The 14,519-nt window shown below is 37.7% G+C and overlaps 1 protein-coding gene across 2 annotated transcripts in view; it reads left to right on the forward strand.

Moving 5' to 3' along the window:
• Window positions 1–276: 276 nt before the first annotated feature.
• The window catches only part of lrrc75a (leucine rich repeat containing 75A), a 263,200-nt gene continuing 248,957 nt past the window's right edge, over window positions 277–14,519 (forward strand). For both annotated transcript variants that reach the window (XM_039757141.1, XM_039757142.1), the window contains exon 1: window positions 277–2,517. In XM_039757141.1, the coding sequence (XP_039613075.1) occupies window positions 2,221–2,517 (297 nt within the window). In that variant the 5' untranslated portion in view covers window positions 277–2,220. The remainder of the gene's footprint in view (window positions 2,518–14,519) is intronic.

A 14,519-nucleotide genomic window follows, 5' to 3' on the forward strand; every position in this document is an offset into this window, starting at 1 on the left:
ACCTACGATGCTCTGATAAAAATATTCACTCTTGTCATTTTGTGTACACTCATGACATATAATCTATCAGCTTCCACCCATCTTCTGTAGCTTAAAAACAGAAAACAACGCCGCAGTTTCACAGACAGTTAAGGACACGCTAGGGCACTCACACACACATGCCGAGTACGCGCTTTGCCCGTCCTCCCTTCCCGCGTACTGTTGAATACACATGCGAGGAGGCGGGCAGAATTCGCGTGAGCGAGCGCTTGCGCGAGCGCGCTCTTACATCCCCACCTCTCTTTCACAAGCGGAGTTTCCAGTTCCTAGTAATTTCCATGCAGAACTACGTAGAGAGACTGGGTGGCCTTATACGTATTATAGGTGGAGCAACTAGAAAGCAGTTTTGCGTTTTAGGAGGGGCTTGAAAAGGGAAAAGAGAATAACCGCAACAAGCATAAAGAAAATAAATGCGCACACAAAGTAGAAGGGGATGGCGGCAGTCCCTCCCACCTCTAATAAGGCAGCGAAATGGTTAATAAAAAGCGAGCGAAGACGGACTAAGTAATAGAACCGTGACACAGCCTACTGAGAGTCCGCCTGACAGTCGAGAGAGAGAAGGAGACAGTGAAAAAGAGAGAGACGGAGCAACCAACCGAGTATCCACGTATGGCTCTGTGGAGATAGCACAACTTCTGAGTAACATCGCAAAACCCCAGCGCGAAGAAAGCAGGCAGAGGGCTGGGGAAAGCCACATAAGGAAGATGCTCGCTCTCCCACCGCATGTATTCTGCACACGGAAACCTCCACGCTCCGGACTAGAAGCGCTAAAGTTAAAGGGACGGTTGCAAAGAAGCCGTTGCTCGTGCTTTGATTGGATTTCTGCTGGCTACAAGGAACCAGTCTTTCACGGGGAGCGAGTCGCTTCTGTTATTATTTATCTACAAAAAACGTGTTTCGACTAGGAGGACTCCGCGTTACGAATTCTGTAACTTCGAGTCGCCAGGAGAGTTCATTGGAACAAATCTTCCATATGAATTTAGCGTGCCGTGGAAAGAGAGAGAGACGTCCTGCTGTTTGTTTGGGAAGAAGGTTTCGTGCAGAGATTTGAAATACGAGAGCTCCTTTTATGGTTGGATTTTAACAATACGGAGAAAAATATTGCATTATTTCCATTTTATTCAGCTGTGATCTGAAACAGATAAAACAGTGTTGTCGGACTTAAAAAATAATTTATTGAACGAAAAGGGGAAAATATCAGTCTATTACTATCGAGTAATAGGAAAGAGAAGAAAACTTCCAACTATTGCTTTTTAAAATGTTTATTCATTAGAGTACCTCTGATTGTTATTCAAGAGGGCTGAGTGGATTGTACAACCTAGGTGGAAAATGCATTTTTTATCAAAGGGTTACCTCACTAAATTTGTGCCTGCCTTTTTAGAGAGGTTGAGTCGAAGTTGTTTCACAGAGTGCTTTAACTTTGCCAATAGAGTCGATGTCACGAATATCAGGGTTTTATTATATACTAATTTTAAGCATCCCCAATGTTGTAAACTGGTATCATTGAAGGTGGCAAGATACTAAAGTAAATTTGCAAATGCTCTCCTGATGCATGTATTAAATAATAATGATAGATCCTCCTTTTTGAAAGAGAAACCTGTAAAACACTGGAACCTCTCTGTCAGCTAAAGTGAATAACAGTTTAAACTAAACTAATCCTGTTTACATACGGGAGCAGCGCCGTCATGCGATGAAAGTTTTTTTTTTTTTTTACACTTGAACCATTCATTTAGAAATTGCTGTGAAAAAAAGACATTACGCTCTACAATAAAGTGGACTTGTGCACCTGCAGTAGAGAATAATTAAACCTTAAATGTTATCGTTTGTTTTGAAATGTAAAGATATTCTTACAAATTATTTTGATATTACTTAATTTCTGACTTTTTAACTCTATAGAAGTAAAAAAAAATAACGAGCCATTCTAATAGGTTCATTCTGCTTATTTGGCCGCGATCTGCGAAAGACAAAGATTCCTTCAAGTTACTGGCCGAATTGACGAAGTTACCTCACCTCTTTGGAACAGTTCCCTTATTTCCTGGCAGCGTCTCTTCATTTCTCGGTAAAAGACAACCCAGCCCTTCTCTTTTCACTTAAGATGTGCCTTTGCTACTTTTCACTTTAGATCGTGTCGCCACCCTCCCACCCCCGCAAGGCGGGCACCTGGAAACATAAAAAGTTTGCATGAAGCAGTGGGGGCAGCTGATCGCAATGGGGATCAAGCAAACCAAAGGCAATGGCCATTCGAGCCCAGAAGCGGGAGTAAGTCCCCAGCACGCGCTTGGTGGTTGGAAAAGGACTCCTACGAAAGAGCGAGGTGACATCTTTACTTCTCTTGTACTCAAATCTGGGGATAAGTTTGGGAAAGGAGGCACTCCGCCTCCGTACCAGAGACGTATCGGTATGATCCAGGAAATGTTGAGTCTGGCCAAGCAGGGCAAACAAGACGAAGCTACTGAGCTGTTGAAGAATCTAAGACAGGTAGGTCTTGTCAGGGCAACTTATTTCATGTGAAGGGTATGGCTTTCATGAGTTGAAATATGGACAGAGGTGCAATGAAGTTAAATTGATTCTTACTTCAAACTGCCAGTGTGTTTATGAGAATGTGAACAGGATGTGTATGCTTTTGAGGGTTGGATAAACTGGCTTTTGCTGTAAGTGATAGGATACGTGGACTGGCACCTCCTGCTGGTTGGCAGAGGACTCTTGTTGCAGAATTGTTGAAACAAAGCTGAGAGGTGCTCAGTGTTTGTGATTCCAATTGTAAATGATAACAAAAGACTAAGGTCAGTAGGCTTTTATGGTGCAGGCAAAATTCTCGCTGAAATAAAGGGGCTGGAATGTGGTTGTAGTTGCAGTAGTTGGGTTTGCAGTGTTAGGACAGATGAAACAATGTTACAGTGACAAAACTTTGATTTTAATTATGGTGGTGCTAGATGAGAGAACGTTTAGCGTATGATTTATAAAACAAAATTATAGTTATGCAATGATTCTTTTATGAAGTTATCCTCTTCTTGATGGCACAGCCATTGTATTACAGTAGCTATTTCAAATCAGATACTTAAGCAAACCAGCTGTGGTGAATTCAGGTTTTCAGTGTAGACATTGTGATATTCAGTTTCTCTTTGAAGATGTGATGAAACCCCTTCCCTACTTAATTCACTGGTTTCCTTTTTTCTTCTTTCAAAATATGGGAGTTTTTTTATCCTTTACTGAATTTGTGTTATATTTGTTGTCACCAGACTGTATTTAATCTGATTGGAAACATCAGGTCATTTCTGATAAGAGGACACTAGTATGCTTGACAGCACTGCTTATGATTCACACTGATCTCTGATAATGTGAAACGCTTTGCTTTATAGGAACCTTTATAAAATAAGTCATTGGAGGTGTCTGAAGTCCGAGCACTGATATCACTAGAGTCATTGTATTAAGGTTATACAGAGTTGAGTTGGGAGATTTAAATCTAAGAAAAAAGTGAGCAGCAAAGGTCAGAAGGTCATAGCCATATTTTTAATTAATTTTATGCATGTGGAATTGTATTTATCATAGTGAAACTCAAAACATTAACACTTGTCTGTTTAATACACATTTAAATTTAATGAAGCATCACTCTTTGCCTCAAGCCTATGAAAATCCATCTGTTGGTGGAACTAATAATTAAAGAAAATAAAATCAGATAAGGTGATTTTTGGCAAGTGTAGTTGTGAATTTTGACACCCTTTATTGGTTTTCTGGCACACTTAGCTGTTCTCTGTTTGTTGACAAACAGTTTGCCCTTTAGAAGGCTTAAATTAAGCATCTTGTGTCTTTATACTTCTGCTTTAATTAAAGGAGCTGCTAATAATTTTTATTTTGTTTAGTTTTATGAAGATGAATTTAAGGCAGGATAACACTAAGGTATCGACAATACCCTTGAAATTTCAGGGAGCTGGGTATGAAACTGTGGCTGGTCACATTATGGAATTCATCAATTTCCTTATAGCTTTTCACCTGGTGCTAGTGGAAAAGTGTCAGGATGTGCACATTAGTGTGTCCTAGAATAGGACACCATACTATTGAAGGATAGCTCCTGCCTTGTGTTCATTTTAAAAGGGTAAGCTCTAGGCTTATGTGATTCTAAATGGTATACGTGGGTCCAGAAAATGGATGGATAAATGAATGGATCTGAAGAATTATTCTTCTCACATTATCACTGGACATTTTAAAAGGATCACTATGATATTCACTACATGGGGAGTTTTTTACCACTTCAATTTGAAATAATTGTGATCATATTTCAACTCATTTTGCTTGTGGTATAGTGCTTAACTACTGTAAGTAGTGACTGTGACTGGAAAATATGACAGTAATCAAAATTCACCAGGTTCAGGTTTCTTTATTTCATTTTTAGCTTTGCTTCTCATATAGTAGCAATGGCCATTTAGGTTCCGCTTTCAACGGCAGTACAACAATTACAAAAATATTATAGAAGCAAAAGAAATATAAATACAAAACACAATATTAGCATGTATGCATAGAAATATCATCCAACATATACAAAAACATATGGAAATGTAGAGATATGAAGGGAGGCCTTAAGTACAAATTCAAACAGTCCTATGTCAGCTGCACTGTGAAATGTATATTAGCAAAGATGTTGGATTTTAAAGTTCTATAAAACCTCGAAATGTCTGTCCTATGTTTAATTTTGCATTTTAGTGGACTGTTGCATCACCTTTTATGGATGTAGCAGTATCATGATCACTTAAGGTTTTGAAAGAGTAAAGTACATTTGTTCTAATTAACTTACCAAGTTTGAAAAAGAATGCACATTTCCTACAAAGAATTTAAATTCACTTCATAAAGCAAATCTATTCTTTATTGTCTTCATGTTGAATCAAAAGCAGTTTATAGTTTAAATTTTAAAGTTAGGACAAATAGGAGGCTGCCCAACAGTAGGATTTTATCTTAACCATTTAAATCATTCAAACAGCAAAAATCTAGGAATGGTAGCATGGTTTGTTTTTTATATATAAACTTAATGTATATTAACTTAATCTGCCCTGTTTTTATTTTCTCTCCAGCTTAACTGGAGTTTTTTTTTTTCCCATCCTGGCTATCTAACCTTATCATGAAAATGTCATTTAGAAATATAAAAACTATATTTTAAGGACTCTGTTTCTCTTCACTATATAACGTTCTTATGTATGTGCACATTATTTATATTTTGTATGCAATTTATTCTTTGTTATCCTTATCTAAGTTTATTTTGTTATTCTTTGCTTGTAACTACTTCTTTAACATATTGTAAAACACTCTGAGCTAAATCCTTTGAATGAAAATGTGCCATGGAAATAAATGTTGTTGTTGTTGTTGTCCTAGTTTTTTGTAAATCTAATCCTCGGAACCATTGGTATCAGCTGTGTACCAGAGAGAATGAAGACGATACTACAAAGTATGGTACTATCAGGAGATTATCCTCCAGTCTAAGTGCCATTGCAGTGAATAATTGAATAAAATCAGAACCAATTTGAAGTAGTCTGCAGCTCTTGCTGGCGTGGTGTGATGTTTATAGTGTGTGCTGTTAGCTTTCTAAAGAGTTGTTAAGAAGTATGCCTTGGTAACTAATTAGAAGCCACAGTGCTCTTGTCATCACATTCAAGAAGACCGAACATTAGAGCTCATTGTATTCTAATCTTCAAATGCTTTGATTTACATGCCATTCTCAGAAACTCAAGACATTAAATCATATAAAAATTATAACAAAAAAAGTCTTTCCTGGACAAACTATTACATTTTTGTGTATCCAATATACAATTCCAAATCAGAAAAAGTTGGAATGGTGTGGAAAATGCAAAAAAAAAAACAGTGATTGTTAAATTTACTTTGTCTTTTATTTCATTGCAGACAGTATGAACCCAAGATATTTCATGTTTTGTCTGTTCAACTTTATTTCATTTGTTAATATACATCCATTCCTGCATTTCAGGCCCGTAAGCACATTCCAAAAAAAGTTGGGATGGTAGAGCGTTCGCTTTGTACTGTAATGTCGCCATTCCTTCTTTCAACACCTAAAAGACATTTTATCACTGAGGATAGTAAGTGATGAAGTGTTTCAGGTTTTATTTTGTCCCATTCTTTCTGCAAACATATTTTAATGTGTGCAATAGTGCAGGGTCATTGCCATCATCACATTTTTTGATTTCAAAATTCATCACACATTCTCCATTGAGGACAGGTCACGACTGCAGGCAGGCCGGTCCAGTGCCTTTGTAAGGTGTGCAGAATGTGGCTTTTCATTGTCTTGTTGAAAAATGCATCAACATCCTTGGAAAAGATGTTGTCTTGAAGGCAGCATATGTTGCTTTAAAATCTCAATGTGCTTTTCTGCATTAATGTTGCCATCACAGAAGTATAAATTGACTTTGCCAAGGACACTGACACAACCTCATACCATGACAGATCCTGGCTTTTGGACTTTTTACTGATAATAGTCTTGCTGGTCCTTTTTGTCATTGGTCCAGAGCACATGGCGGCCATTTCTTACAAAAAAGATCTGGAATACTGATTTGTCTGACCAGAATACATGTTTCTATTGTGTGATTGTTCATTCCATATGCATTCTTTGCTCCGAGAAGTCGACATTGCTTCTAGACTTGGTTAAAATAAGGCTGCTTTTTTGCACCGTAAAGTTTTAAGTGGCATTTGTGAATGTAACTCTGTATTGTAGTGCTTGACAAAGGTTTGTCAAAGTAATGCCTTTCCCAATTGGATATATCAGCTATTGATGAGTAACAATTCTTGATGCAGTGTCGTCTGAGGGATTGGAGATCACAGGTGCTCAGCTTAGGCTTGCTCCCTTGACCTTTATGCGCTGAACTTCTTCCAGATTCCTTGAATCATTTAATGATATTATGCACTGTAGAGGGAGAAATATGCAAATCCCTTTCAATTTTTCTTTGAGGAACATTATTTTTAAAGATTTCAATAAGTTTTTTCATGCATTTGCAGACGAACTGGAGATCCTCTTTTCATCTTTGCTACTAGAAAATGATTACCACCACCTGTTGACATTATCTTTTTGAAATTGCATCATTACTTAATAATTTTACCTCTTTACTGGCCCTAATTTGTCCCTCTCCCAGCTTTTTTTTAAACGTGTTGTAGGCCTGAAATGCAGGAATTGAAATTAACAAATAAAATTAAGTTGACCAGACAAAACATGAAATACTGTATGTTTGGTCACTGTCAATATCACTGTCTTTGTTTTTTTTATTTTCCATACTGTCCCAACGTTTTCTGATTTGAGGTTGTAATATAGTATCAGTTTGTTTATCCATACTATTATATTCCAAGTTGTGGGATGTAACCTTTCTCGACATCACTGGGAGGAATGTCATGAGTGCCCACAGAAAGGCTTCTTACAACAGTGGTGTGCAGAAGTGCATGAATAAACAGTGCATCACACTTTGTGAAGGGAATGACTACAACAGCAGAATACCATGCACAGCTCAACTCCTGTTAGCTAAGTAGTGAAAGAAGTGGCTACAATGGACACTTAATTAACAAAATTGGTAAGCTGAAGAGAGAAAAAAAAACACCTTCCCTAGTTTGAGAAATCATAGTTTCTGCTATGGCATGCATATGATCGATCCAGAGTTTGGGGTGAAAAATAGTATAAGGCAGGTAGTAGTAATCCAGTGGTGTTGGGGTGTTAATCCTTGCACGCATTAGACCTGTTAATAGCAACAGAACATCATTTGAATGCCATACCATACATACTGTATCTAATCTTCGTTCAATACCATGACCATCTGTTTGATGATCACAGTCTACTCTTTTTTTTTTAAAAAACGGGTACTTGCAGCAGCATAATGTGCCATGTCACAAAGCATCTATTATCGCTAGCTGGTTCCACAAACATGACAATAAATTCTGTTTACTCCAGTGTCCTACAATAATAATATCTCCATCTAATAGAGCACTTTTGGTATTTAATAGAGTGGATGATTTGCAGTATGGTTATGTGGAAGAAAAATGTGCTGTAGTTGCATGTTGCTGTTGATTTAGAATGGCCCTGAATTCCTCAGAAATGTTTCTTGCAGCCTGCTGAATCCATGTTCAGTACAAGACAGCTGTAGTCAATAAAGTGGCCATTTAATTTATATGCATTTTATGCATTATAACTTTTGTAATTGTTCACATGTAAACATTTTAACACTGGTCTTGATCCACTGATACTATACAGTACATCTAAAGTGAAGTGGGATGAAGTCCTAAATATAGTTTTGGTACTGCATACATGTACATCATCAGTTTTATTCCAATAACTGTCTTAATGAGAAGCCAGTCTATGCTGCTATTTTATGATGTATTCAGTTCCTAAAAAGTCAGGTTAGGTTGGGGAGTATGCACTGGTACACCACACAACGAAACACATTGGACAACCCCCCAGGCAGTTTTGAGTTAATTTGAATTTTACTTCTCTCTGTGTTTAAACAAAGCTTTTAACACACAGGAGTTAGTTCAGGCTTGATCCTTTCCTTTTACTTCATTATAGTTCAATTGCTTGTTAAGATCGAGAACCCTTAATTACTTAATATTTTTATTTGCCAGTTATTTGGCATTTACAAGTAAATAACCAATATTGGACCAGTTAACTTTTTACCTCTAACCTTATAAAGTAGATGTTTGAATAAAATATTCAGGAAGATTTAAAAACAAAAAAATGAGAACAAATATTACTCACATACTGTAAGTTCACATTTTTTTTTCTGAAAGGTGAATACAGAAAGGTAAAAGTTGGAAACATTTCAGCAGAAAAATAGTAGAAACAATCCATAGAATTAAATGACATGTTCCACTGACAGCTTGAATTGACCTCTAATTAAGAAATTGGTTGGAAGAACAATCTGCAACCACAGTGAGGTCTCAACACCAGGGTTAAGAACCACTAATCAATACCTTTTGCAATTACGGCTGTATGAGCTACTAAATTATAAATGACTCAAAAATAACATTTTGTTAAGATGACATAGAGGAACTACTATTGTTGCTGATTAATTTTTCCCTTTTTTGGATGTATACACATTAGGAATAATTCGTTTCAAAAATATGAATAAATACAAAACTAAAAAAATGTAATTTCCGATAAATGAATAATAAATACAAAACTAAAAAAATGTAATTTCCTATAAATGAATAAGTACTATACATACGTACAAGTCACTTCTGATTATTACTGAATTTATTTGAAAATACATTGATGTATAAATTTATTACTGCTTTCTTTTGCTTATTTCATTCACAGTTAATCTGTTCTTTTATTAATTTCTCAGTGCTTGCTTTTTCCATTTCAGTTTGCATGTTTAAATTTCTGTAGGGCTTTGAATCTTAAATTTCACAGGATTCTCTGTATTTTATTTGACATTTCATTGGGTGCTTAGTTTGAAGTTCACATTTAAAATTAGATGTACAGTATTTCCTTTTTAAATTTCTTGTCATGAAAAGGCAAAACTGCTATATCTGGAAGTCAGGTGGCTTGCCTGGCTGCACTGATTCCATCTTCAGACTGTTTTGATTGATCTGATAATTGAATATCTATACCAGGATACATTACCCTGTATTGTAAAAATGAGGTACAGCAGGAAAACTATGCTGGTATTCAGGGTTATTTCCAACTCTTACTGCCAGCTTGTTAGTAGTTATTTATATTGCAGATTTTGTGCTATTGGCCAAGGACAGGATGTAGTACTGTACATTTTTATTTGTTTATTTTTTTTAAGTTTTTCCTACAAAATTGTATTGACTTAAAGTTTTATGTAACTTGATTATATTGTAATTGTTATATACTCTTAGTCGACAACCTGAGGGAGCTTCTCTTAATTAATTATATGCTGTTCAGGATTTTGATGTAAGGGGGGGTTGGTTTACACTATCAGAGAGCTCTCGCTTTACACACAGAAGCTGCTGAGTGAGAACACACAGTTGCAACAGTTTGTACTTTCTTTAACTATCACTTTTATAATTGTTTGCAGATATTTGTGTTGCATTTCAGCTGATATTACAAGTGTATTAACTTCTTTGGAGTGAGCTTGCTTTAAGTAACTCAGAGGGCACTGTGTGAATCCTAGTATGCATTACTCAGCTCCCATGCTGAGTGAATTACTGCATTGGGAACAGAACAAGTTGACTCACCTCCCTGTGATCTTTCCTTCACGGGAGACACTTGGAAAAGGAGGACTAAGTGATTTAATACGATGGAAGTGAAAAGGATGAGGCCTAAATGGAGGCAGAAGAAAACTGGTTTGGATGATATGAAAAATGTCTTTCACCCCAAAGGATGCCCAGGATACCAATAGTGGAGAATAAATATTTTATTTTTGGGGGAATTCATTTGGTTAACCAGACTAAACCCAGAAAATGGCTATTAAATTTATTATGATGGTTGTGATGTTGGAGTAATCCACTAGATACTCTACTCTAGATATTCTGTCTACATTTCTCATGCTCCTATTCACGTGTCTAAAGCAAATGATGCAACAAGGACCTTAAACAATGTCTTTTATAAAATTGCTCTCTATTATAAAGAGAAATCCTGGAATGCAAAAGCAAGGCAACGATATGTGATTTTCTCTGAACTTCTTGAAAGACATTTAAAAGACCTGCGAGACAAAAGAGACTTGCCACTGAGCATCTCACAGGGACCGTAAACATGAGACTTGGTGCCAAGAGACTGTCCCAGGGCCGTCTTGCATGGACTTGGAACATGAGATTCTTGCAAGACACGTCCTACTTACAACAGATATCATATAAGAGCACATCCATCAAAAAGCAGTCAGTTGTGTAAAAGCACATAGTGCACACACATCCTGTGCTCTCAACACATATAAAGTGTATAAGGACAATACGGAAGAATAGACACCCAAAGGCATTGGAGACAAAAAGAGGCAGATAAGAGATTATGAAACCAGTTGAATTCGAAAGTATTGCAGCGGCCTTTTTGGTTTTAAGTGACTGTTCGGTCCGATTGAGGGAGGGCGGAGTACAGCACAGAAGACTGATAGCAGGGTATTGATTGATGCGGTAAGGGGGGGCGAGATGTGGGGGATTAGGGATTGGAGAGGGTGCTAGAAAGTTGTGTTTGGGGTTACGAAGTCAGCGATTGTTCAAGTAAAACTTTTGTGACACTTTATCATGGCAGTCGCTACAGTATCATAGAAAAGATTGCCTTACTGCAGAACAAAAGGTGATTAATCATCAGAACCAGGTGTAATTGAAAAAAGAGCAGGACAAATCGAGGTCAGAAATAAAAGGCTTAAGAGTAGAGTCTTTTCGCATTCGCATCATTCTTATGCACAAAATGTGGATTTACACAATAATAGACCATACGCTATGAGAATCTGTGGTCCCACAACAGTTAAAGCAACGACAAGATGAATTTCAAAGAAAACACAATTCGATCAGGTATATATTTATGATCACGGAGAAGCGATGCAAATTTTAACAGGCAAAAAGAAAGGTAATGTATATATTCCGCGAGTAACATTACACACCAAAGGAGTTTGTGATATGCCATTCATATTAAAATGTTTACAGTTTACTGTGAGAATAGCTTTTGCTATGACAATCAATAAATCACAGGGACAAACATTAGAGAAACATAAACAAACAATATTCACTCACGGGCAGTTATACGTTGCATTGTCACAATGTATCTCCAAAAAATATTGTTTTTGATGAAGCTTTAAAGTAAAAGTGCAAATAATGAAATTGAAACAATTCCAAAGAAAAAAAAAAAAAAATTTTATATCCGATTAACCAAACACACGGGTTGACGAGCGAAGCTCCCTAGTTTGAAAAAAGATGATTCTGAAATTAATTGTTTTTTAGTGCTAAAACAATATTCTTTTGCTTTGAATCATTTTCAATTTATTCTCTTAGGTAGCTGAAGATAACAACGAGAGAAGGTGGCTATATTTTACATGAGCATGCTAAAGCACCAGATGGCTATGGATAAAAGTGCATAGCAAAACTATAGATAAATGGGTTATGATGGGTGAATACTTTGATAGGGGCAGTGGATTTAGGACACTCAGTGTTATTCAGCAAGTTAGGTCAGATAATAAAATCACGATTAAACCATCAGAACCCATTGTATGGGTACTTGTGATGGCAGCCCTGTGAGCTGCAAATGCATTTTTAAGTTACTTGCAGGTTGGCACTGAATACTACTTGGTGGCAAACAGTTTTGGTATTCATAACAATGCAATACATAGCTTTATGGTTACTATTGTAAAATTACTTGAAAGGCCTGAAAGAATGCAATTGTGCAAGATATTTGCAGTGTATTCATATATGTGGACATAACATTTAACTATTAATAAATGAGTAAGCCATTTCCATGCTTTCAATATTTGGGTATTTAAGTGGCATTTGCCATTTACTTTATTAAGGATATGCAAAATCAGAGTAAATTCTTAATCTGAGTATATCTGAATTTTCATCATATTAGCTGTATTTATTTGTATGTTTGTTGTAAGACATCTTCACAACTGTTGGCATTTGTTGTTATGTTTTTATTTTTTAGCTTGCAGCAGATAAGGTGCTTCTATCCAACTATCATAATGATTTTTCCACTATCCATTTTGTATTGTACATGTATTTTTATGTTTTCTATCTCCAGCATACCAGCATTCATTTAGATTGCATTGGTGCCTTGCACAAACAGGATTTTTCATTGCTTAAATTATTAATTTCTCCACTTCCCTACTGACCTGGAGCAGATACCATGCACTATCAACAATTTACTGCTTTGCCAGATCATTGTGTTCACTTTCTGCACTGTTTTTCACTTATAGAAGTTAGGGACCAGCTTCCATCACTGTTCCATTTAGACAGAATGTCACTGTGATTAGTATAACTTCCTGATATTTTATTAAGATTACTTTATAATGTAGGGGTCAGCTTTATCTTATTAAATATTACCGCCCACACCATTTCTCATGCCTACATCTTATTAAATGACTTTTTCAGAGACTTTTCAGTTGTAGCCTTCATTTATATATTAGCCAGTCAAAGGCAGTCAGCAGCGTGCTCCCGTGAAGATAATTGTCTAATTTGAAACACCTAACAACTGAGACCAATTAGTGTGCGACTGGCTAGGATAAAATCAAGCTGGTTTGATTTTCTTGTTAGTGTGAGGGATGGACTGTGTACGCTGGCTAGCCGACAACCAAATGAACCAATGAATGCTCACCAGGAAGTGAATACTGCATAGAATGTAGCCACGAAAACAGAAGAGAAACTTGTCTGTCTGATGCCTTGTATTTTCCATTCCGTAACAGAATAGAAAAAAAGAATTAAAGGACATTTAAGGCAGAGATCGCTTCTCAACTCGCTGTAGCTGTTAACCCTCCATCAGTGATGCTGTAATAGGTACTGTAAGATTGTCGCTTTATTAATAAATGTGAGACATAGCTACAAGATCAGCGACTGCAATAAATCTGACATAACCCATGACAAACATTTGCATAATGTGGCATCAGCTTTACATGTATTCTTCCTTGCACATGGACATTACATGTGACAATAATAAAACAATCTAAGCTAACAAACATACAAAGCTATTATTGAGTTGTAGCAGAAATGAACAACATTTGCCTCTGGTTGATTCAGTTGTAGAAAAATGTCAAATTTTGCCATTTATGACATTTGGGGTTTGCCTTGTTAAATTATACATTGTGGCATCGACGCCCCGGAGGACCGGAGGAGGGCTTGTGCCTCCTCCAGACCACGAGGGGGCGACCGCCCTGGTTATGTTGGGGGCCACGGGTAGAGGGCTTGGAAGCCCAGCCCTGTAGGGGCCTGTGGCCACCGCCAGGCGGCGCCCCAGTGCCTGTAGAAGTCTGGAGCCCAGCACTTCCGCCACACCAGGAAGTGCTGGGGGGAAGAAGACAGGGGACACCCGGAGGGCTTCCGGGCGCAGCCGGCACTTCCGCCACACTGGGGCGTGTCTTCGGAGGAATGCCGGGAAGCAGCTGGAGCCCATCCGGGTTCCTATTTAAGGTGGCCGCCTCCCTTCAGTCGTGAGCGGAAGTCGGGTGGAAGAGAGACGGAGCTGGAGAGAGGATTGGAGGCGGCCAGAAAGGCAATTGGACTGTGTGCCCTGGACATTGGGGGAACGGTGCTGGAGGCACTGGGAAGTGCACTGACGTAATTGTAAATATTATAGTGTAAATAAACGTGTGTTGGGTGAGATTACGATGTCCGTCTGTCTGTGTCCGGGCCAGCGTTCACAACATGTATTCTTTTTAGTTTATATAGGTCAGTCAGTCAGTCATTATCCAACCCACTATATCCTAACACAGGGTCACGGGGGTCTGCTGGAGCAAATCCCAGTCAACACAGGGCGCCAGCCCACCGCAGGACACACACACCCCAAGCACACACTAGGGACAATTTAGGATCGCCAATGCACCTAACCTGCATGTCTTTGGACT

This window comes from Polypterus senegalus, chromosome 6, assembly GCF_016835505.1.
Source record: "Polypterus senegalus isolate Bchr_013 chromosome 6, ASM1683550v1, whole genome shotgun sequence".
Classification (NCBI taxonomy): Eukaryota; Metazoa; Chordata; class Cladistia; order Polypteriformes; family Polypteridae; genus Polypterus; species Polypterus senegalus.